At 40.6% G+C, this 21,960-nt stretch overlaps 1 protein-coding gene across 1 annotated transcript in view; it reads right to left on the bottom strand.

The window, feature by feature from the left end:
• Positions 1-21,960, bottom strand: part of COL4A5 (collagen type IV alpha 5 chain) — a 68,192-nt gene that overhangs the window by 21,595 nt on the left and 24,637 nt on the right. The window contains exons 10-35 of the mRNA XM_054169803.1: positions 21,397-21,477; positions 20,310-20,372; positions 19,775-19,810; positions 19,639-19,680; positions 19,440-19,532; positions 17,224-17,277; positions 17,061-17,117; positions 15,007-15,051; positions 14,852-14,905; positions 14,634-14,675; positions 14,092-14,224; positions 13,177-13,350; positions 12,238-12,321; positions 10,995-11,087; positions 10,683-10,753; positions 10,308-10,499; positions 9,699-9,867; positions 8,943-9,035; positions 8,744-8,848; positions 8,057-8,154; positions 7,647-7,797; positions 6,914-7,027; positions 3,430-3,438; positions 2,584-2,751; positions 1,717-1,806; positions 782-931 (exon numbers count right to left, since the gene is read on the bottom strand). Of these exons, the coding sequence (XP_054025778.1) occupies positions 782-931; positions 1,717-1,806; positions 2,584-2,751; positions 3,430-3,438; positions 6,914-7,027; positions 7,647-7,797; positions 8,057-8,154; positions 8,744-8,848; positions 8,943-9,035; positions 9,699-9,867; positions 10,308-10,499; positions 10,683-10,753; positions 10,995-11,087; positions 12,238-12,321; positions 13,177-13,350; positions 14,092-14,224; positions 14,634-14,675; positions 14,852-14,905; positions 15,007-15,051; positions 17,061-17,117; positions 17,224-17,277; positions 19,440-19,532; positions 19,639-19,680; positions 19,775-19,810; positions 20,310-20,372; positions 21,397-21,477 (2,461 nt within the window). The remainder of the gene's footprint in view (positions 1-781; positions 932-1,716; positions 1,807-2,583; positions 2,752-3,429; positions 3,439-6,913; positions 7,028-7,646; positions 7,798-8,056; positions 8,155-8,743; positions 8,849-8,942; positions 9,036-9,698; positions 9,868-10,307; positions 10,500-10,682; positions 10,754-10,994; positions 11,088-12,237; positions 12,322-13,176; positions 13,351-14,091; positions 14,225-14,633; positions 14,676-14,851; positions 14,906-15,006; positions 15,052-17,060; positions 17,118-17,223; positions 17,278-19,439; positions 19,533-19,638; positions 19,681-19,774; positions 19,811-20,309; positions 20,373-21,396; positions 21,478-21,960) is intronic.

Below are 21,960 nucleotides of genomic sequence, written 5' to 3'. Positions count from 1 at the left end.
AAGGGGGGAAAAAAGGAAACTAAAAAAATATAAAAAGGTTAAGTGTCTCAGGAGCCCACCTAGGCTTCACAGAAATTAATACCTTAGATAAATTAGCACAGTAATAGGTGGGCCAACATTAGTGAAAGGCATTCTGTTTCTCTCTAGGGTAGAATAATTTTACTCTTCTCAAGACTAAATCGGAGTTCAAAGGAGGTATCAGAACCCTTGCATGGGAAGGAGGAGGAAGCCACTAAATGAGAAAGCAAACTTGAGTGAACTTAGAAAACCTTCCAGGCTGCCAGCTTCCCAAGTAGAAATACACAGAGATGAATTTTACTTCACAGGAGAGTGAGCTTACAGAGATACTCAAAGGGAGAATCTGGAGGTGATGTGTGAGCAGATGACCTTTACAGCTCTATCCAAGGCAAAGGCCCAAGGGCCTTCAAGACAGCAGGAACACAGCCAGCACAGCAGCAGTGGTAATCATCTCTTATCATGCTTAGGAATAACACCTAGGAGACCTGATCGTAATCCTGCTGAAAGCACCTTAGACTATTCCAGTATCTCCGTATGCCAAACCATAGTAACAGTTAATGAGCAGGAACACTGCACATACAGAGTAACTTGGTCATAGAACCACTTTAAAAAAAGCCTAAAATAAAAGAACCTTAAGCCACCTCTGTAGTCTGAATTGCTTTTTTTCAGTAAGAAAGAATGATCTGTATGGATTCACTTACAGGTCACTAACTACCCAAAGAGGACAAATCACCTCCCCAGACCCACATGCAGAGTTCTGTACCTGGAACACCTGGCTCGCCTTTTTCTCCTTTTGCTCCTAGCTGTTTTGGATCAACTTTTCCAGGTGGACCTGGCAGGCCTGCTTCACCTTTGACACCTTTTTGCCCAACTGGTCCAGGAGATCCTGGTGGACCAGGTAATCCATTATTACCTACAGTATGGACAGAAAACAAAAAGGAAAAAAAATTCCATAAGGTAGGCTAACATATTTGTAATGCTTTTTCTTGCATAGAGAGTCCAGAATTTATACATTTATTCAATTCACTAGATGATCAGTCAGTTTATTCAAGGTTCTCCACAACACCTTAAGCACTGAAACAAAGCTGAGCCAGTGGACAGCATGAGGCTGTTTGTTAGCTCTGGCCAGCCCAGCTCAACTGTCTGCACTAGCCACATGCAGAGAGCTCCCAGAACCTCACCACACTGTGCCACCAGCAGGAGTTGCAAGAGCTACAGCAACTTCGGTTTCACAGCCTCCCTGCTCCAGGGAAATGAGTCGGCTTTTCTTCTGTCAGGCTCTTTCAAAATTGATCTCCCAACACAGGGGTTGGGAAAATGTAGAGAGAACAGTTTCTCTGATACGTACAGAGCTGATTCTGGATGACTCCATATGCCAAAGCTACTGATTTTCTTCTTTCTGCTGATTAAAGCAGACTCTACAGTGTTCTTCAGAAGCGTTGCCCTACTTCGATGCCATCAACCCAAAAGTAATGTTCTTAAAATAGCTAACATTTCATGACATCAATTAAAAAGAGAGTAACTGAATGCTATGGCTTAAAACTGCAAAGCAATTCTGAACAGCAGCCCTGTCAAAAGAAGATAACCTAAGCAGATTCCAGTAATGAAGATCCAGATGTACTACACAGTCTATGTACTACACAGGCTATGAAAACAGCACTCTGCATTCTCTTCAGGGGCTGATAAAACAAACATTACCTTTCAAGCCAGGCAGGCCATTTCTTCCAGGGGTTCCTGGAGGCCCTGGAGGTCCAGGAGCTCCCATGACGCCCATCTCACCTTTGGCACCTAAATGCAATGAATCATCAATTTCATTCTGAACAAAACCTCAAAAACTATCAGTAAGTAACTTTTATTTAACTTAATTTCTATGGTATTTTTTAACCAGCACATGGACATAATGCCTGCTTTAAGGGAATTACAAGCACTCAGCTCTCACATAGATGTAAATCAGATAAAATGACACTTTAAAATTGCGGCAAAAATTTCCACAGTTAGGTCCTGGGAAGAAAGTTTGCAGTACACTGTTCTTGGTGGTAGAAAGTGTATCTAGAACTCCAAAAAGTTTAGTTCCCTGGTTTGAAACAAGTTGCTTGAAAGCAAACTTGAATTTACTGAAAGCCAAAAAGACAATTAGGTACACATTACTTGAGAATCTTTTGTATCGCCCCTTCTATCTGAAGACAAAGAGTCTCAAAATTGACTTTTGAGATTTCTATTCCAGAGGGCGAAACAGATTATCTAACAGACCACTCTAACACATGGAATAAGGAAACTAACATTTAGAACTATGTGTTGGCTTTTGGAATTGGCCAGAAAAAATAATCAAAAAAGAGAAGTGTCATAACAATGATGACCAGTGACATTTGACAGTTATGAAACACAGTAAGGCAGAAAATATTTGAATTAAGTTACAGGGAAGAGTGGAGGTGACAAGGATTTAATTCAACTAATGTTGTTATAATTTTTAAGTATATAAGGGTTACTTGTATCCAACTCATTAAGCTGGCATGCACAGTCATAAAGAGCATTCACCTATAACTAGTTTGGCCTTTGTGAACTTACCTGGGAATCCAGGTATTCCATCCCGGCCAGGTGGGCCAGGTGAACCCTGAGGCCCTGGGAGACCAGGGGGTCCTGGATATCCTGGGGCTCCTCGATCACCTGGAGGACCAGGAACGTCGAAGCCTGGAGGACCTGGATCTCCTTTCTCCCCTGGAACACCCTGCAACCCTAGACAATGTTGTTGAAGACACAAACTTTTAGCAATGATTCAGGCAAGTCTGAGATCTATGTGTCTCTGGGTGCAGTACTGTAGGAATGGCTCATTTTCATCTACAGTCCACTCCTAGCACTGATGAACACCCTGCAATTCTTCTAAAGTCATTTATCTTTTTAAGCCTTCCAGGTGTTAAAAGGCCACATTCTCCTGAAGAGAAGCATTACTAAAACATTACCAAGTTGAAGCAAATACAATGAATAATGAAAAAAATCAATCTCAAAAAGAAAACAACAACCCTTCAAGTCTTCAACAACCCTTTAAGTCTGGGTAATAAAAAGGCAAGAGAGATTAGACTGGTTCGTATTTCATCATTAAGTACAGAGATTCCTACAAGTATGTTTCTGTTAATGATTCCATTTTACTACATTCTAAGATAACATCAGCTGAATATTTTTGAAGGACAGCAAAAGGCATTACAATTTCCCTGAATGAAAAATATGACTTGTCAAGATATGCTTAAGGCAGTGTAATGCTAAGGATTCTGAGCTCAGGGCACCGCTGAAACAAGCAGACAGCTTGTTTCCTTCAGAGCACTCTAAAATACTCACTCTGGAAATATAGCTGACCAAAAAAAAGATTATTCTTAAATCTGAAGTTAAGAAAAGGCTTTGGTAAAGAAACCACAGTACCTGGGGAACCTGAGGTTCAAAAGCCAACGAGTTAGAGCTCATCAGGAAGTTGAGACAGGTAGCAATAAGGAGTTGCAATAGTCGTTAAGTTAGGAAACAAAATAAAAGCACAGATAGGTTAGAACAAAGAAAAAATCTACTCTAAAGTTATCAAAACCAGATCTAAGTACAACAAATACAACATCGCTGCAGTTAAGAGAAACCAGACCGCAAGGAAGCCTGGAGATCTTTGTTTCAAAGCATAGCTACCACTGTACAGGGAAACAAAACCTCAGGGAAAAATTTTGAAATATCAATGGCACATTTTAAAAATAAACTTATTTTCCCCTCTCTCCTTGTCTAGTATTCTTTTTGCAACAGGGGAACAAGCCTTCTCTGAACTGTTTCTTACACAAAGATGCAACTGCTGGCTTAGACACCTTCTGAGCACCTGAGCATACCTTACCAATCTAATTCCTATTGATCTGCATCCCGTTCCAGTAAATCCCATCAAACAGGGATTTTCCAAAGATACTGCTTCTTTATAATATACACACACACAAAAATCTTTCCCCCCCCATTCTTTTAGTTCCATTATGAAAATTTACACCTACAGAGAAAGCACATTGAATATAACATGCCCCAGCAGAGATATTATGAGAACATGATGCCAAGCCCTCACATTTAGCTATAAGAAATATTCTGTAACTCTGCAGTGGTGACACCCCACTCTCCACTGCAGGGACAAGGCTAGGAGGGATGTCATGATGTGTTCTTTGCACACTAAAAAGATCAAGTTTTCTGGCCAGCTTAGGCTATAGATCCCATTTATTTAACACGTTGCCCTTTGGCAGCAACTTGTCCCTGTTAAACTATGGTGTCACATGCCTGAAACTGCTTACTTTGCAGAAAAAAAGAGTTCCAGAGGATAGAGAGGGACTGAATACACTCTGTTTAAGGGGTTTCTGTCAGCAAGTAGGGAAAAAAAAACAAAACACCAAAAAAAAACCCCAAGTTCCAATAACAAGACAAACTCTTTTCCTAAAATGGTAACCGAACTTTTCCAAGTAGGAACTAATCCAAATTGAATTTCTGGTTCTCAAAAATGTAACCATATCCTAATTAGAATAATACAGACAATACAATAAATTCTAAAGTTAAAAAAAACAAAAAAATGTTGAATTACTGCAGTGGTGCAGAGAAAACAAATTCTGAACAGAGAAATTCTTTGAAGGATTTTTCAAATTACCTGAAAAACAGAGCCCCAGAAGCTTTACCCTAATGTTGCATAAAGGAACAGAATCAAAACAGCTTAGTAAAACAAACAAAGGATGAGAGATGGGAATGTAAGGCATTCCACACAAACATGAGAAATAGCAGTGACAAGGGAAATAACAAGGACTTCAAGTGGGACCTTCAACCATGCACTAGATTTCAGAACCACCATGCCGTTAGTAGCCACAATGATTAGTCAGTACAGACATCAAGAGCAAAACTAAGTGTTTCAAATCCACCACTAGTAATAATAACTGTATTTGTCAAAATGGCTGTTTTGCAGAATAAGCCAGTGATCACATGAAATTAAATCCTGCTAACGTGAGATGTTCAAGAAGGACAAAAGAACGTGCATTTGGTGATACAATCAAACCAATACAAATACCTCCCCCTCACTCCAAATACATCCTGTGTTGCCTTCTCTTGCAGCTCAGCCTCAAGCGCAACCACAGGTTCAGGATGATATAGCAAACACGGTGAGCCAGGCAGGGGACCTCCCTGCTGGCTCAGGGAATGGCTATGCACATTGTCCAGGCCCCTGCTCCTACTACTGATACATTCAATGCTTGATGGTGCAGCTATCACACATTAGTTTCCCCACTGGGAAATGTCAAAAAAACCCCCAAAACTCTTAAACATGACCCATGCTTTATGCATGTGAGTAGAACTCGAACTCCATGGGCCTCTTTACTCAAGTGCTTTCCTGCCGTCAAGTTGAGCACTTTGCTGAACCTCGCCTCACTGCTCGTAAAGATCTGAATATGATCAATCAGCCCGTGACTTGTGGTTTTACAGGTGGTCATAAATTTTTCAGCATGCATTGTGTACATTGCCAATCCTAGTGCTGAAATACAAACATTCACCAAGAGTGGCTCTCACACATGCAATGTAAACAGTCCAGGCACAAAACAGATGGGTTTTGAAGTGTTTTAGCAGCAGGCATGCTGAAGCCCACAGAGAATGTTCTCCCTGTGGTGACTGCACACATTTGCAACATCAGGAGTTGGTGCACAGCAAGCCCATTCCCTGAATAACAATGAAGGGCAAAAGGAATTTCCTTAAACAAACTTTGTGACTAGAATGATATGCATCCATGCACATGTACACTTTGTGCACACAGAAGGAACAGGTTCATACCTTCATCAGTCGACAGTCATTTTAGACAAAAGACAATCAAACTCCCTTCAGATACTAATCCTAATTATCACTCTTCTTAGATTCTACTTTGTCAATCTACTTCAAATTTCACAGGACTCAAAAATTGTTGGGTGGCAACAACAACAACAAAAAAGAAGTGTGTGAAGAAATGAGAAACCTCAGAACTCAGAGGTAAGAGGAATTCTAACACTTTGCCAGGTGTGCTTATGTCGAGCAATGTATACAACCCTCTTTTACTGACAGGCTTTTGTTAAAACAGTATCGCTTCACTACTTAGAGAACATTTTCTCCTCCACAAAATAATGAACCAGCTCATTTGGCTCACTTGTGCTTTGCTCCTATCCATGTGAACTGTGTTGCATTGTGCTTCACCTTCCATTAAAAAAAAAAAAAAAAAAAAAAAGAAAAAAAGTTAAAAACAAAGGTGCCCGGTCACATCAGGGAGAATCTGAATTACTCCCTTGATTTTGCACTCACCATGTAAACAGAGAGGACAGGGTGCACTGCCAAGGGATTGAGTTTGTCTGCCTTTTTTCTGAACTAGAACTTCATTTTCTAGATAATGATGTAAAAACGTTATTGAAAAATACCTCCACCCAGTGACTTTGGAATACACTTTGGTCAACTAGAAAACTGCTTTGGAATTTAAGAACCATCTTGCTATTTGAAAGCCACGGAGTGACAGCACAGAACAGGCAGCTGAAGGCAGCTTTCCTCCTCTTTATCTGCAAAGCCTCTACATGACACCATGCTTCCATCTTGTCCTGAAGAGTGTCACAATTAAGCCCTTTACAGTTTGTCACAGCACTTTCTAGAACTTCTGCAGAAGCTCCGAGTCTTCTCCACAGCAGGGTTTCACATCCTTGAGACCTCTTTAAGTTGTGCGAACAGCAGAGCTCTAATTCCACTTCTGTTTTCAGTAAAAATCATGATGCACCAAGTTTTATCCTCTAGACTGGCAGAACAGTCAACCTAATATAAATAGTCTCTCTTTCTTTGCCTATCTGTTTAGTGAGACCTTCAGTGTCTTGTATATCTGCATGGTACATACCAGAAATAATATGAGTTTTACCTGGAGGCCCAACAGGACCTGGAGGTCCTGGAGATCCAGGTGGACCTTGACCACCAATGCCAGGGATGCCCGGTGGGCCTGGGAGTCCTGGTGGTCCACTTGGTCCAGGGTCACCTAAAAGAACACTCTTGTTTAGTTAAATAGTGAACTCAGTTCAGAGATGCTTTCATAAGCAAAGTGCCTGCACATTGTACTTGAAATCTCATCCTTGCATGCAAATAGGGATCCCACACAGGAAAAAACACTTCAGAAAAGCCAGAGATTTGTCCACGCTCTGTGTGGAATGCATGCAGTTTACATTCCTGGGCTACACAAGAGAGATGTCATTGCATCATAACCCACATCACTCAGCAGATGCTCTCCAGCAAACCAGGCATGCTCTGCAGTTTGGTGCAGACAATGAATAACAGTATGAATTGTATCCCTCTGCATGTCAAAGCACAAGGCAGCTAAATTACAATTATTCTACTGAAAAGGTTTTACCCCTGCATTAACAGGATTTGTCTTTAGGAGACAGACACTGAACCCACAGATGGGTATTTACTCCCTTGCTTGCTGGTCTTTTGAGAACACAAGCTGCCCTTTACATAGGTGTATCTCACTTGGACAAAATGGACCCTGAAGTAATTCCTCTCAAGCCAGCACTGCTTGCATTTAGCCACTGTATGACTCCTAACGCATCTACAGCCTTTAAAGCTCAATTTGGAACAGAAAAGAGGAGAGTTTTCCATACCTTTGGGTCCTGGAGTTCCATCAAATCCTGGCCGGCCTGGGAGACCAGGATTTCCTGGGAAGCCAGGATCACCTTTAGGTCCTTGAACTCCTTTTATGCCTGGTGGTCCTGGGGGTCCAGGTGGTCCTGGAACTCCAAATCCACGATCCCCCTGTAGCAAATTAAAAAAAAATAATTAAAAAATGGGCTAAGTTTAGGCTCTCCCAAAAATGTTGAAGTAGCAAAGCAAAAATGCCACCATCTTTGAGTTCAATTTCTTTTTTCTTACCCTTGCTCAAACCTCAGGTAGAGAAGGTGAATTACTGCCATCAAAAGCTAACAGCAGGTGAAATCCCCCCCACCAGCTTCCCACTGATGCAGAAAAACCTCTAAAGAAAGTGAGGTTTAATATTAAACAAGCAAACACAGACCTTCTGTCCTGGGAAACCAGGTGGTCCTGGAGGTCCATCTAGACCAGGGCGACCTGGAGTTCCTGGAGCTCCGGGAGGACCTGGAGTCCCTGGGAAACCTACACACAACATAAAGGTTAGGGCAACAGAGAGGGCAACATAGCATTAGAACAACTGTTTCAGAAATGCTTAGGGCCAGTGAAAAGTTACTTCTGAAAAGAGGTTCTGTGCTAGCTCAAGCATGCTTGAGGGGTATCTGTTTGGCTGAGTTAACTTTTGAGTATACAGTTTTTGACACAGAAGATTTCTGGGACTTCTCTCAGAGAAGGGCACTCCCCATGCTGTGTGCCCTAAGAAAAGTTAGAAACAGTTCACATCAGAAACATTAACATCTCAAGGCAGTATTTGGAGACCATTTATTGGCTCAAGCTCAAACATTCATCATTTCCCAAAGTTTGACCCATTTATTTTTTGTCCTTGGTTGACTGAAAAATGTAAGCTATTATGAAGGATCAGTACAGTGATCAGAGCAATGGGAGCTCAGAAGGTTTTTTTCTCCTGATAGTTTTGAAACTATTATAAAGATATGTAAACTCAAGACAAACATTTTTTTAAAGGATTCTAGAGACAGAAATCAAAAGCAAAGAGACAACCCTCAATGTCCCCTCTTCCAGTCAGTACAATACAGTATCATGGCTGTAAACATACCTTTTGGGCCTGGCGTGCCTGGCAGTCCAATGCCAGGGATACCTGGCTCTCCCTTTGCACCTGGGATGCCTGGTAAGCCACGCTGACCTGGCTGACCAGGATCTCCTGTTAAAAGAAGAAAATCAACACAGATACCAAGAATAACTATGTCAGAATAAAAAGCTCTTAAAATTCTCCATATATTTAGTTGATGCTTCACCTGGAAGACCTGGGTCACCATTTCTTCCTGGAGGACCAGGGGGGCCAGGAACTCCTGGTTCTGTAATAGTCTGTCCAGGTTCACCTTTTGGACCTAAAAGCAAAAAAAAAAGAAGACATGTGTGTCACTCAGTAGGAGTTTCTTGTTGGTTTTTCTTTGAGCAGAAAATTATGCCAGCTACATCCCAGACTTACAAAGAACTTTAAACACCAGCAGCACTTTACACAACATGTTATCCTCCTCTGAGCCCCACAAAGCACTTACAGGCTTAAAAGTATTGTTTAATGTTAAGATCTTTTCCTTGAAATATTTTTTCTAACTTCCTCCTGGGGCACCATCAAGTGAATAGTATTTTGCACAGCTGACACCAGCACAACTTAATTAGGATCTATGTAGCTGACGAGTAACAAAAGCCAACTTGTTCCAAGGAAACCCTTGTTTTAAAAAGCTGTTGCAGGGGGAGTGTTGTTAAGCAACAAGCCAGGTGGCAGTTACACTTCATTTCTACTACAGTCAGTCATGAAGGAGAAGCTTCTCCAGACAGAAGGGTGAGTCAGGTGTCCACAGTAACAGCACAAATTCTCCTCATTTTGTGATCCTGCAATGGCTTTCAGTAAGGAAGATTATAAAGACTATGTCTTACAATGCCTTTGGGAAAAGATTCAAAGCAACATTATGCCCTGAGAATTATCTTGGGTGGAAAGACAAAACCTGATTTTGCAGCTTTTGTTCACCAGCATACACAGATCAACTCACCAGGAACTCCAGGAGGTCCTGGACGACCTGATACTCCTTGGATGCCCTTTTCACCAGGTGAACCTTGTGGACCAAAACCAGGAGGTCCAGGCAGTCCTTTCTCTCCAGGAAGACCTGGTATTCCTGGATCACCTGGAATTCCCATTTCTCCTTTGAATGCAACACTGCCCTGGAAAAAAGGAAGAGCAAGATGGGAGAGAGGAACACGTATTCTTAGCAAAGGAATAAAGTGTTTCATTGCTTTTGTTTTGAAACTCTTCAGCAGTTTCCATTGTTTCAGCTCTCAAGGCCATTAGCCATCTACATCTTACTAACATGGTAAAGAACTAAACCTAGCTACTTAATTGTTAACACTACACAGATGAAACAGACAACAGCAGAAGGGACCATATGACACTATGCAAGAGAAGTCTCATCTTCTTTTTAGAAGCATCGACAGACTCATGGATTACCTCTTGATATCTTGATCAGTATATACTGAAGGGAATGACTGTGCTGGTCACAATCAGAAAATGTGCATTTGACAGTTCTCCTATCTGCACTATGTCACATGCATCCAGGACTTCCCAAAACACCTGTCCAATCAAAGAGAGAATAAAATGTACTCACAGGTTCCCCCTTTGGGCCAGGAAGACCTGGCAGTCCATCTCGTCCAGGAGTGCCATCTATGCCAGGAAGACCTGGAGGTCCTGGGAAGCCAGGGTCTCCTTTGTCACCTTTCATTCTTGGAGAAGTCAGGACATCCCCTGGGTCTCCTTTAGGACCAGGTCTCCCAGGAGCACCTGGGGGCCCTGGGAATCCCTGAAGAAGTAGAAAAAAGAAAGAAAAAAAATTAGTTTTCCTTTCTTTCCCTCACCAGACAATACAGGAATAATGCATTCAAGGTACTTATGGACACAAAAGAAGTAATAGACAAGAATCCCTATCTACCAAACATGCAAAGGAGACACTGTTTTCCCACCAGAACATAACACCACCACTTACTGGTGGCCCTACAAGGCCAGTTAATCCAGGAAGCCCCTTTTCACCTTTTGGTCCAGGAAAACCAGGAGAACCTGAGTAGTGCAAAAAAACACAAAAGAAATGTGACTGTTTTACATGTTTCCAGCCTGTTTCTTCCTTACACTCCTCAGCTGTGCAAAGCAGGACATAAACCAACTACATACTGGAGGTGGCAATTGTGCATCTGCATTTGTACACAACACACAGAGAGAGCATTAGCATTATATGAAGATACTCTGACAGGAAAGTGACTTTATGGAATATATTAAGCACAATAGCAGACCACAGCCTTACCTGGACTACCTGGAGGTCCTGGTGGTCCTCTCTCCCCAGGAGGCCCAGTTATTCCAGTTCCTATGCAATTGAAGCATGTGTCTCCTTGATCACCTACAAAGATTTGCATTGAGAAGCATACTTGAGCATCAGGTCTTACAAAATATTGAACAAATTCAGCATAACAGCAATTGTTTTATTACTTTTGAGGTACAGTGCCAAACCCCAAAGTCCTACTTAATGTAATTATATGACTGCTTAAATATTAGAAGGCTTCCACCATGAAAGCCAAACTGAAACATTCTGATTGCTAGCAGTCAGACAACCAGTATCAGATATGATTAGAGTTTATTTAGGATAGTGCAACAGGAACAAAACAAATGCTTCCAATAATAAAAAATAAAATCATGGACATTTTTCCTCAGCAGAAGAGTTGTCTTCCAAAGTCAGTACAATTCAGAATGACAGCTCTAACACACATACAGCAAACTATAATTATAAACTCCAAGAGTGAAAAGTAAATACTAAGAATGCTTTGCAGATTTGTCAAGTTAAACTTATTTTATGAAAAAAAAAGAAAGAAAGAATGGTTTCAAGAATCTTCGGAACTTCCTTCACATACAGACATTCTGACATTCATTAATGCAGTATTTAAGCACTCCATTTAGGTTAATTAATTAATCCTTACAATCTCCATGAGAAAAATAGACTCCTGTTTGAAAGGAGTACAAAATTAAGTGAGATACCCAAAGTCATCTAGTATGTCCATGCTAGAAAAAGATTCTCACTTACCTGTATCAGCATCCTCACTGCAAGGTTGTCTTTTTGGAAACAAGGATACACATTAAAGATGTCTCTCTTTTGCTTACCAAACAAGCAAATGCATTGTAGATTGACCAACTCAAATTAGGAATCTTGCATTTGTAATTTCAATGTTGTTTTTCATTAAAAATGTCAAATGTATTCATGAGGTGAGTATAAAACATAGGAGGGAAGTACCCATAAACCTGAAGTTCCATTTTACTTTAATCACAATCTATGCCAGGCCCTGTCACTGGTTGTACCCTCAGTCAGTTTTGAGATTCCAGTGTTTCAGCACTAGATAAGGGACTATCCTATGCCCAAAACTGCTTGCTTTCTTAGAAAATATTTACACTCAGCCCTGCTGGGAAGAGACACTGTTTGTCCTTATTTAATGCAAGCTTTAAACTGTTTAACAAGCTTTAATGAAACAAGAGAAAACAAGATAGCTGTGACACTGCACCTTTTTGGCCTCGCTCCCCAGTAAAGCCTTGTTGTCCTGGAATTCCTGGGGGACCTGGTGGCCCTTGCTCACATAACCCTTCACCTAAGGAGAATCAGGAAAGGATTAATGATCAATTTGTGTTAGACTGACAACTGCACTGAAGACATGCATTCAACACAAAAATGTACTAGCTCAGTATTTGTGTGGATGTTTTAATCTACCTACACAATTACAGATTAAACATGTTGGCGATTCAGAGGACAGCTAATGAAAACCTACCAAGCTCAAGGGAAACAATCAGTGATATTAGACAACAATCATCAGCTCTCCTTCACAACCTCAACTATCACCCACTACTTCCCACAGCCTACACACTTCCATCTCTACACCATGTTCTGCTCTTCAGCCTCATATCAAAGTATGGCTATGAAATAATATCAGAGTGAGGGGATTTGAGATGCCAGTGCCTTCTAGACACTAAAATCCTTTCTGAACCATGTTAGCCACACTCCACTACAGCTTTCCAGTTCTCATATTCCATCTCTCATTCCCTACTTCCCTTACTCCCTTGTGAGTTAGCACAATGTTCCATCAAGTTGGACAGGATTTCTTCCCCTTCGGTCCAGCTGAATCTCACAGAAGTCACAGCAGGGGCCACTTAAAGTGGAAAGAGGTATGATAAAGCCAGACTGCAACTCACACCACTGCATTCTCAAATTCTGTAATTGTCCTTAAGGCTAGAGTTCTACAAATGTCCTGATTTGCAATGGGAGCTACCTGAAGAATGTATAAGAATAGCTTTGAATCCCAGCTGCTGACAAACTTCATCTTTGGAGGTAGAATTAAAACAAAAAACAAAATCATATTCAAACAAACAAACAAACCAAAACACATAGAAAAGAAAGAATGTCAAAGCTGCTCAGACTTCTATATTTGCTGACTGTGGTCATTGCTTACCAGGAGGAAGAGATGGTGCTGGGGGACCTGGTGGACCTGGTGGTCCTGGAGGTCCTCGTGGCCCATCAAGCCCTGGTTCCCCAGGAATGGAAACACCAGGTAAACCTTGATCTCCTTTCTGTCCTCTTTCACCAGGTAAGCCAGGTGGGCCAGGAGGTCCAACAGTGGTGATCCCTAAGATGGGAATAACTTAGTTCCTTGATACCTCAAAGGTTTAAATAACTTTCTTGCAAGGATGATAATAATATGCAATGAATAACATGCTACAGATAAAACTTGTGTCTTTCCACATAAGTACTCCATATTTCTTTTATGGAATAAAGCTAGCTGTTCATGTGCAGTGTTTGACGCATGCACATCTTGCATCTTCAGAGAATTTTGTTCAAACATTGACCAAGAGTCAACAATAAAGTTTATGAAGGTCAAAAAACCCCAACCCAACCCAAACCCGAACAAAACTAATGAAAGAAAGTACTGGCTGAAAAAAGAATGTTTACAAGCTGTAACATCAGAATCATTAAGTTCTTCTCTGTGCATGCATCAGGCAAATACAAGTATCAATGTAGAGAAGAGATTGGGTTTGATGGCACATGATACTTTCACTGTGTAATGCAGTGATGATGTATGGTATAGGATAGCGATATGAGGTAAGTTACTCCATTAAGCTGCTGTTGGTTTAACAGCCTGAATGATCAGCATCCTCTGCTTGCCACAGGAGGGGCAATGAACGTTCAGAATTCCTCATATTATCCCCATAAGCTAAGGACCACCCTTCAAGCTCAAAGATAGATCTACATAGTTCTGCCTTCGGTTTCTGCTCAGTCCATCAGTCAAAAGCAGTGTGAAAAGACTGTGAAGCCAAATATCCACTGAGACATATGTGTATACAACTTATTTTAATTCTGGTCCTCTTACCTGGAGAACCTGGCAAGCCAGGTGGGCCCGGCCTACCAGAGAATCCACGCTCCCCTTTGGCTCCTGGAAGTCCTGGCAATCCTTTGCTACCTTTCGGTCCCACTGCTGCATCAATGCCTGGTCTGGAAATGACCTGTAAATGTTTTACATTCATGTGAAACAACTTGCAATGTAATTCAAACCATATACCTATCACAGGGTGTTTTTCATGCTCCAACGAATGACCGTGTACAAACTCCAGTAAAGAGCATGCCCCACTAGGAAGCGTTTTTATTGCTAAGCCAGCATGGTTAGAACGGGCTTAAGTAAAGATGACTCAGTTTCTGGTCTCAGGTTATAGTCTAGCTCTGTAAACTAGCAAATTCATGAGTATAGAATCTATCTCAAAAGAAGACTACAATTGTTTCAATCAGTGAATGTATGAAATCTTTACTGGTTCTGTTATTTTATACCCAGAGATGAGACTCATGGTCTCCCAAGAGCTATGATGAAACAACACTGTCAACCACATGCATAAAGAGAAGAAAGCATCACCAACTTACGATTCCAGGAGGACCAGGGGGGCCAGTGTCACCTTTTTCACCCTACCAATGAAATTAAGAGCATTTTTTCATATTGCACATTAGTACGCAAGAAAGTTTTTGCAAATATTCCTCAACACTGGCATAGCACAGGCAATGCAGTCACTCAGACAGAACTGACCTCAGTGATGGCAGATTTTCAAGCTACTGTAGCAATAATGACAAAAAAACTACCATACCTTTTCACCATCTCTTCCTGGAGCACCACTGATTCCAGGCCCACCAGGTAAACCCTTCAAGAACAGAGACAGATAATCACACTCTGATCTTCTCCATATCAGAAGAAAAAGCTTATAAGGAGTCTGCTTAGATTAGAAATGCATGAGTTACTCACATCCCTGCCAGGCTGACCAGGTTCTCCATCTTTGCCAGGCTTTCCCTTCAAAGACAAACATTCATTGAAATAAAATACTTCAGTGGTGAAGAATTCTTATGGAAATTATGTTTGTTACTTCCCATTTTTCAACAAACCAAACTTGCTTTAGAATGCAGTCTTTGTGATAAATGCGTCAAAGACTTCAAGAGAAATCCTCTCTTGCAAAGGAGATCCTAACTCCCTAAACACTAGAAAATTATATTTAATTAGGAAACCAGTGTAATGTGACCAGTGAAATTAAATACAAACATTTTTGTGTTTGAATTTTAAGTCTCCTTTAAACCAAATGCAATTTTTCCGAATAATAGTATCAGCAAAACCAGAAAGTGCAATTCTGCTCAGAGAATACGTATTCTTGCTAAACAGATTTGTTATTGCTGGAATAAAAGTAGTGGAAGCTCCACTTTATTCCAGACCATTCACTGGGCAAGATATTGTTAGCATTACAGAACCAGTAAGTATGGGGGACACCTGATGGAACATGAATAGGTGATTAAGCTTCTCCAGAGTGCCAAGATCAACTCTCAGTCACTAAAAAGTTGACAATAAAATCTGACAGATACAGTGTATTAGATTATAATGTGATTTGTGAAACCTTTATTATTAGTGATGAATAGTGATTCTCAAGAATGGTATTTGAAGTTTTCCTGTTAATCTGCTGAACTACCTGTTTGATTCCATATAATGACATTTTTGTGAGCATGTCTGAAATAGATTTGTGCCATGCACAATCACGTGGAACCCTAAGAGGCACTGAATAGCAAACCGGCACTTTAAGAATGCAACATGCCCAAATTCAGGTTAACAAAACCAAACAGAAACATTGGTAAACAGGCTTTGCATAAAGGGCATCTCTCATATTCCCTCGGGACCTTCATGCTTTCTCATCTTTGCAAATTTTTGTGGTTCTCATTTACTTCTGCATAGAGAAGCACCTTGGAAAATTCAAAACCTACTTGAAAAAAAAACATATATAAATAATTCTGGCTTTGTGAATATGTCTCATTTCTTATATTCCTTAAAGAATATAAATAAAAGCTCTCCTACAAATCTCAGCACCTAAGAAGGATTTTACCTAGAATAGCAAACATTCGCTTCCATTGTATTTATTTCCTATGGAAACCAGGAAACCTACTACCAACATGTTTCTAAATGGTATTTATAAATGGTCCAATTAACCTGAGCAAGATTCCTGTCTTGGTTTTTAAAGAGGTCCATGTTGTTAATGAAACTATGGGTTCAGTAGTTGTGAGAGCGAAAACAGAACATTTAGAGCTGAAGCAGCTAAATTTTTCTTTGCTGTTCCAGCCCATGTTATTTCTGTCCCATTTCTTACCCACTTCTATAATCTTCCCCAGCTTTTCTGAAATGTGATATCCAGATAAATTTAAATTCCCAGATGGATTTGAGTCTAGGAAGGAACAAAGGGACTTATGCTATCCCTAGATGCAGCCACCCTGGCTTATCCTCTCCCCAGACAGCACAAACTAAAGTAGTTTCTTGGGAAGTGACAAAAAGGACTCTCAGTTGTATTGCAGTGGTCAGAGACTTGGGTTTGTGACTCACCTCACAAGTAAACCCACCGAGAACGAGATTACATAGACCATCAGGTACACACCAATCTCATGCTGTCTGGCAACCCAATACACAACAAACTGAATGAAGCCCCTCTCTAAAAGGAAACACCAATCTCCTGCTTCAGTCAAGTAGTCCAACAATTTTGAAGAAGGTTTCCACATGTGACTAGATAACATCATTCAAATTGCTTTCTCCAGCTGTCATATCTAAGATCTACATGTAGGTAACTATCAGAAAGCACTGAGAGAGAGATCCATAGCTAGAAGCACTTTCATGAGCCACATGTGTCATCTGCTGGTTTCCCATGTTATGGATAAAAATATAAAAAGTCTCTTACCCAGAAGCTGATGGCCCCACCTGAATTCAACATTTGCTTAATTCTCAGAGATAGCATTGATTGAAAAGATAAATGTTTGGTTAAACAGATTACTTACTCTTTTTCCTGGTTCTCCTTGCTCACCTTTTTCACCTTTTACGCCACCGGGAAGACCCTGAACACACAAATGCCATCTTAAACTGAGCTCACAAGCCAGGGTAGAATGAATTTATAGTTCTGATGTAGATGCAACAAAAAAGAACCAAAAGAGGACTACTCACAGGAGGGCCTTGTGGCCCAGGAAGTCCTGGTGGACCTGGATCACCTGGGATACCCTGTCAAGGACGGGCAAAGGAAAAGATTAAAGCCTCCATCACTTCCTAGAAGCTCAGTTGATTTTTTTTTTAAAAGGAAAAAAGTATATTTATGCTGTTATTTACATTTCCAAGAGCCATGAAGAGTAAATGATCATATTTACTCTTTCTTTGTATGGAACTTTAAGTGCCTCTATAAATTTTATTAACTGCTTATCCTGTTTATTCAGATGATTCACTCCACCAAGACAACTGCTTCCTGCATGCAGTGCAGCAGCTAGTTTGGTGGCCTGCAGCTGCTATACAATCATAAAAAGGCAGAAGGGAAAAAAACAAAACAAAAGTGAAAGAAAGCAAGCAAGCAAGAACAAATGTCAGATCCTGCTGAAATTACAGGAGCATCAGTCATTAGGATACTGGCTATTGCTGAAGTTGTGAGGCTATCAGGATTGATAGTGTGTTGGTCACAAAAGTGTCCCAGGATCACTGTGTTAAAAAGATAGGGTTTCTGTTTTGTCTTGTTACGTCTTTGTACAAATCCCTAAATTCCTTCACCATTAACCTAAAGGAAAGTTACTGGCTACTGAATCCACAAAAGGTTTCTGTTATTTTCTTGGAGGCCCCCCAGACTTTTACAAGCCCATCTATACACTTGATTTTTCAGTCAAGATGTGGAAGCACACACCAGAACCCAGAACTCTGTGTTTCACAACGAAGTAAGTATAATATTTAAATTTTTACTGATTGTGTGCTAGCAAACACCACCTCTGCTGACATAAAAACAAATTTGTAAACTTTGAAATCATTGTTATTATTGGTCAAAGGCAATGCACTCAGTCTGTGTTTCTAAATCTTAGTGGTTTAAATGAAAGGTAGTTAGAATGCTTTTGTGTATTTGTATATATTGAAAGATCCCTGATGACAGAGGCAAATTACTTTGACCCTAATAAAGTGAGACTAATTTCTGCTTCAACTACAGTGTTGTTAAAAGGTCACCTTGTGTTTTATTAGACTTATACACACACAATGCTACTCGTTACCTTCTGTCCTACCATCCAGTAAAAGAGCAAAACCAGACACAGACCTTTCTAGGAAGACGTGCACTACAGGTGTGTAACAGTGGCTAGATATGAATATTACCTTAGTGGTGTCTAATGCTCTTCTGAAAGGAAGGGTAGCACTTTTGATCAAGATGAAGGGGCAGAATTGTCCTATACTTTCCCAAAACAAAATACTGCTGTATACTAAAGGTTTTGCCTCTGACACAACTCCAAACATGAAAGGAAGAAACTGATCCAAATGCAGATGGAAGAAACTTACTAAGTTTAAAGCTCAGCGACCACACTGACATTTGCAAAATAACCAGAGCATAAAGATGATCACTCACCACTCCTGTCTCAAAGCATCTACCTCAGCCCCTCCATTACTCAAGATGGTATTTGAGAATACCACAGAAACTCCAGAGCAAACATGAAATCCAGGCACCGATGATCCTACTGTTGCTTCTCAGACTGTCTATGACTGGCACTCAGAATCAAATGGTACTGAAAACTGTTGCCCAGCAAATAAGAAACTATAAAAATGTAGTAACTTTTAAAATGACAGCTCTGCCAATGACTATTTGGAATTTATGGGTGGGGAAAGATCCACACAAATCAAACCCAACACCGAGTTTACTTTGAGCTTTACTTTTGAGAGGCCAGAAACAGTGAAAATACTTTATTCAGACCACAAGAAGAAAGATATTGGGACAACACTAATGACAGGAAGAAGAAGGGGAAGGAAAAAAAAAAGATAAAAAGAGTTAAAATTTATTGAAAGACTTCTTCACAATGGATGACATAGTTGGCTAATGAATAGGAATCTGAATCCCTAGACAGCTTTGAAAATCACAGGCTGGGTGTTCCAAAGAATGAGAATATTTTAACTGCTTTTACTGTTACTATGAACTTCCTTTAAAAGAGTTTCTTAAGAATAGTTACTTTACTAAGGGGAAGTAACTGAGCTCATGTGACTGGCATGCTGTCTGTTAAGAGAAAAGTTGTAAGGTTTCAAATAGTCAGCACTTGGATAGAAATGACAGAATTCTGCAGTAAGCAAGATATGAGAACATATGAGCCAAACCAACAGAGGCTACAGTTTGATCACAAGCTCATTGCAGTTGGATATAGTTTCCCACTCACCTGATCTCCTTTCTGAAATTCAATGTCATTGGGTCTCTTCTGTTCTCCAATTTGTCCTGGTGGCCCTGGAGGTCCTTGAAGACCTTGCTCACCCTAATGTGCAAGAAGATTGCAGTATGTTATCAGCAATACATCCAAAATAGCATGCCTAAATCTTTCAAAGTATTAAGCAAAAACATCATCACGATCACCTACTCACTTTTTCACCTTTGGGTCCTTGGAAATTCAAACCCATATTACCCTGCAAAGAATATAACTCATCAGCCCTTAAAAGTCACAAATGAACAGAAAACCAAAACAGACCACCACCATCATCAATGAGGGAAAGAAAATACCTTAGGTCCTGGCAGCCCTGGTGGACCAGGAGGTCCCTATTAAAGAAGGCAACAACAACAAAAAAAAGTCACTTCCAAGCACTTTACATAGTCTCTTGTGAAAAAAAAAAAAACCAACACAACAATGCTGCTACTTTGTTCTATGCTTTATAAATAAAATTAAACAGCCAGGTATTAAATATTATGGAAAAATCATACTGGTCTAAATAAGCTACATCTTGCCCACAGAATCACAGAAAGGTTTGGATTGTAAGAGACCTTTAAAGGTCAGGTTTCATACAAATAAGGAGCCTGCACAAATATTCAGCTTGATTGAAAGCAAAAAGACATCCTAGGAATAGGCTGTTTCAAATGTATCGCATTTAGATGTGCACACTAGCAGTTCCAGGATGAACTGAATGCATGGCTTCTGCTGTCTTCACATCAAATTTTAACTACCAGTATCTCTGCATTTTACTGACTTGCCTCTGTGAACATGAAACAAAGAAGTGACTGCCCCATTTCACACCATGAGTAACAGATTAAAGAAACTTACTGTCAAACCCGGGGGCCCTGGAGGACCAACTGGACCTGGTATTCCCATAGAGCCAGGTGGACCCTGTTGAGAAAGTGGAGTAGGCTATGGGAGAGGCACCTTTTTAATGGCAAAAACAGTGATACATTCAAGATAAAACAACCCAAGAGCTAGCAGCCCATACACATCAAATCAAAATAGCTGACCACTAACCCACTAATCTGTCCTCATGGAAAAGCCCAAAGGAGAGTACATCAAGTTAGAAGTGTTCTGATCTCAACATAATACCTCTCTGGTTGGATAAGGGAATGCTTTTTTGTTTCTTTTGAACTACTTTTGCACTTTCTTTCCCTTCATGTATTGAGAGAGAACAACAAAACACTTTGCTTTTATGATTCTTCCCAGCCAGAAACAAACAATAGAGGAGCACAGATCAGACGAACAGAAAAGCTAACAGGCTCAGTCTGGTCAAAATGGCCTGGAGCTTGCCTCTCTGCAGCAGGAAATGGGAGTCTCTGGCCTCTGCCCAGTCCAGGCAGATAGACTCATTTTCTGCTCCCCTTGTTCTTCCACTAATAAAATGAATAGCTCAATGGGGAAGCACAGGACCTGGAGTCACTAACTGTTTTCACAGAAGACAGCTGGGAGAACAGAAACACTGTACAGGAGGTGCACCATGAGGAGAACAGCTGAGACATTCTCTCTTTCCATCACCCAAAATAGTGGCTACAGCCAAGAAAGGCAGACATTAGTTGCTTTACCTCAGGGTGAAGAAGGGAAAGGAATTCCAGAACCAATACAGGGAATATCTAGGAAGAGGGAATAGGCAAGGGAAACGTAGAGGTAAGTCAGTAACTAAGTACTCCCTACCGGATACCACTTTTCTGACCAAGGGACCTGTCCGGCTTCTGTGTGCCATGCTATTAAAAGCAATAAGGAAGAACTTAATTCCCCTCAAGCCATAAACTGGAGGTACATTAAATGTGAGCCCTGCATCTCCACGCATACATATGGATTCCCTAGCACTGAATGTTCCAATCTTCCTGTAACGCAAATACTTGTCATGTTATCTTTTTGGCACAGCCTAGTAGTACTTGATACAACTTACAGGTATCCCTGGAAGACCTGGAAATCCTTGGTCACCCTTCTGTCCTGGTAGCAAGGATGTAATTATTTCACCTGCTTCACCCTAGAAGAAAAAGAGCTGATTTAATTACTAGTACATTTCACAATTCTAGCACCATTCTGACCCCAAGGGACACAGTGGCTCTTAAGATTCTGAGAGATTCAGTTATGCTACACCCTAGCAGTACTCTTTAATGTAAGATACTCCGAAACCAGCTTTTTTTAGAAGAGATCCTTCCATATTTGGAGGATTCTTTAAGTAGCTAATCCATCAACTATTAAAAGCTCTCTTTTAATACGTGCATGTAAAATGACTTAAATTCCAAAAGGTTAGCAGATTGAAACACAAATGCTTCACAAAAGAAAGAGACATTCTAGCTCCGTGTGAAATCAATGGATGGGGCACAACAGAAAAAAAAAGGCTCATTCAGCTTTTTCCAGTGTCCCACACCTCATGAGATTAATGCTGGCTATGCTGTTATAACAGTCATGTGTCATCTTCTATATTGAAGTATAGTTTCTTTCTTATTTTAGGGAAGATCTTTGG

This window comes from Dryobates pubescens, chromosome 18 (assembly GCF_014839835.1).
Source record: "Dryobates pubescens isolate bDryPub1 chromosome 18, bDryPub1.pri, whole genome shotgun sequence".
NCBI lineage: Eukaryota > Metazoa > Chordata > Aves > Piciformes > Picidae > Dryobates > Dryobates pubescens.
The sequence above is the reverse complement of the archived record's forward strand: the minus strand, read 5'-3'. Positions and strand labels throughout refer to the sequence as shown.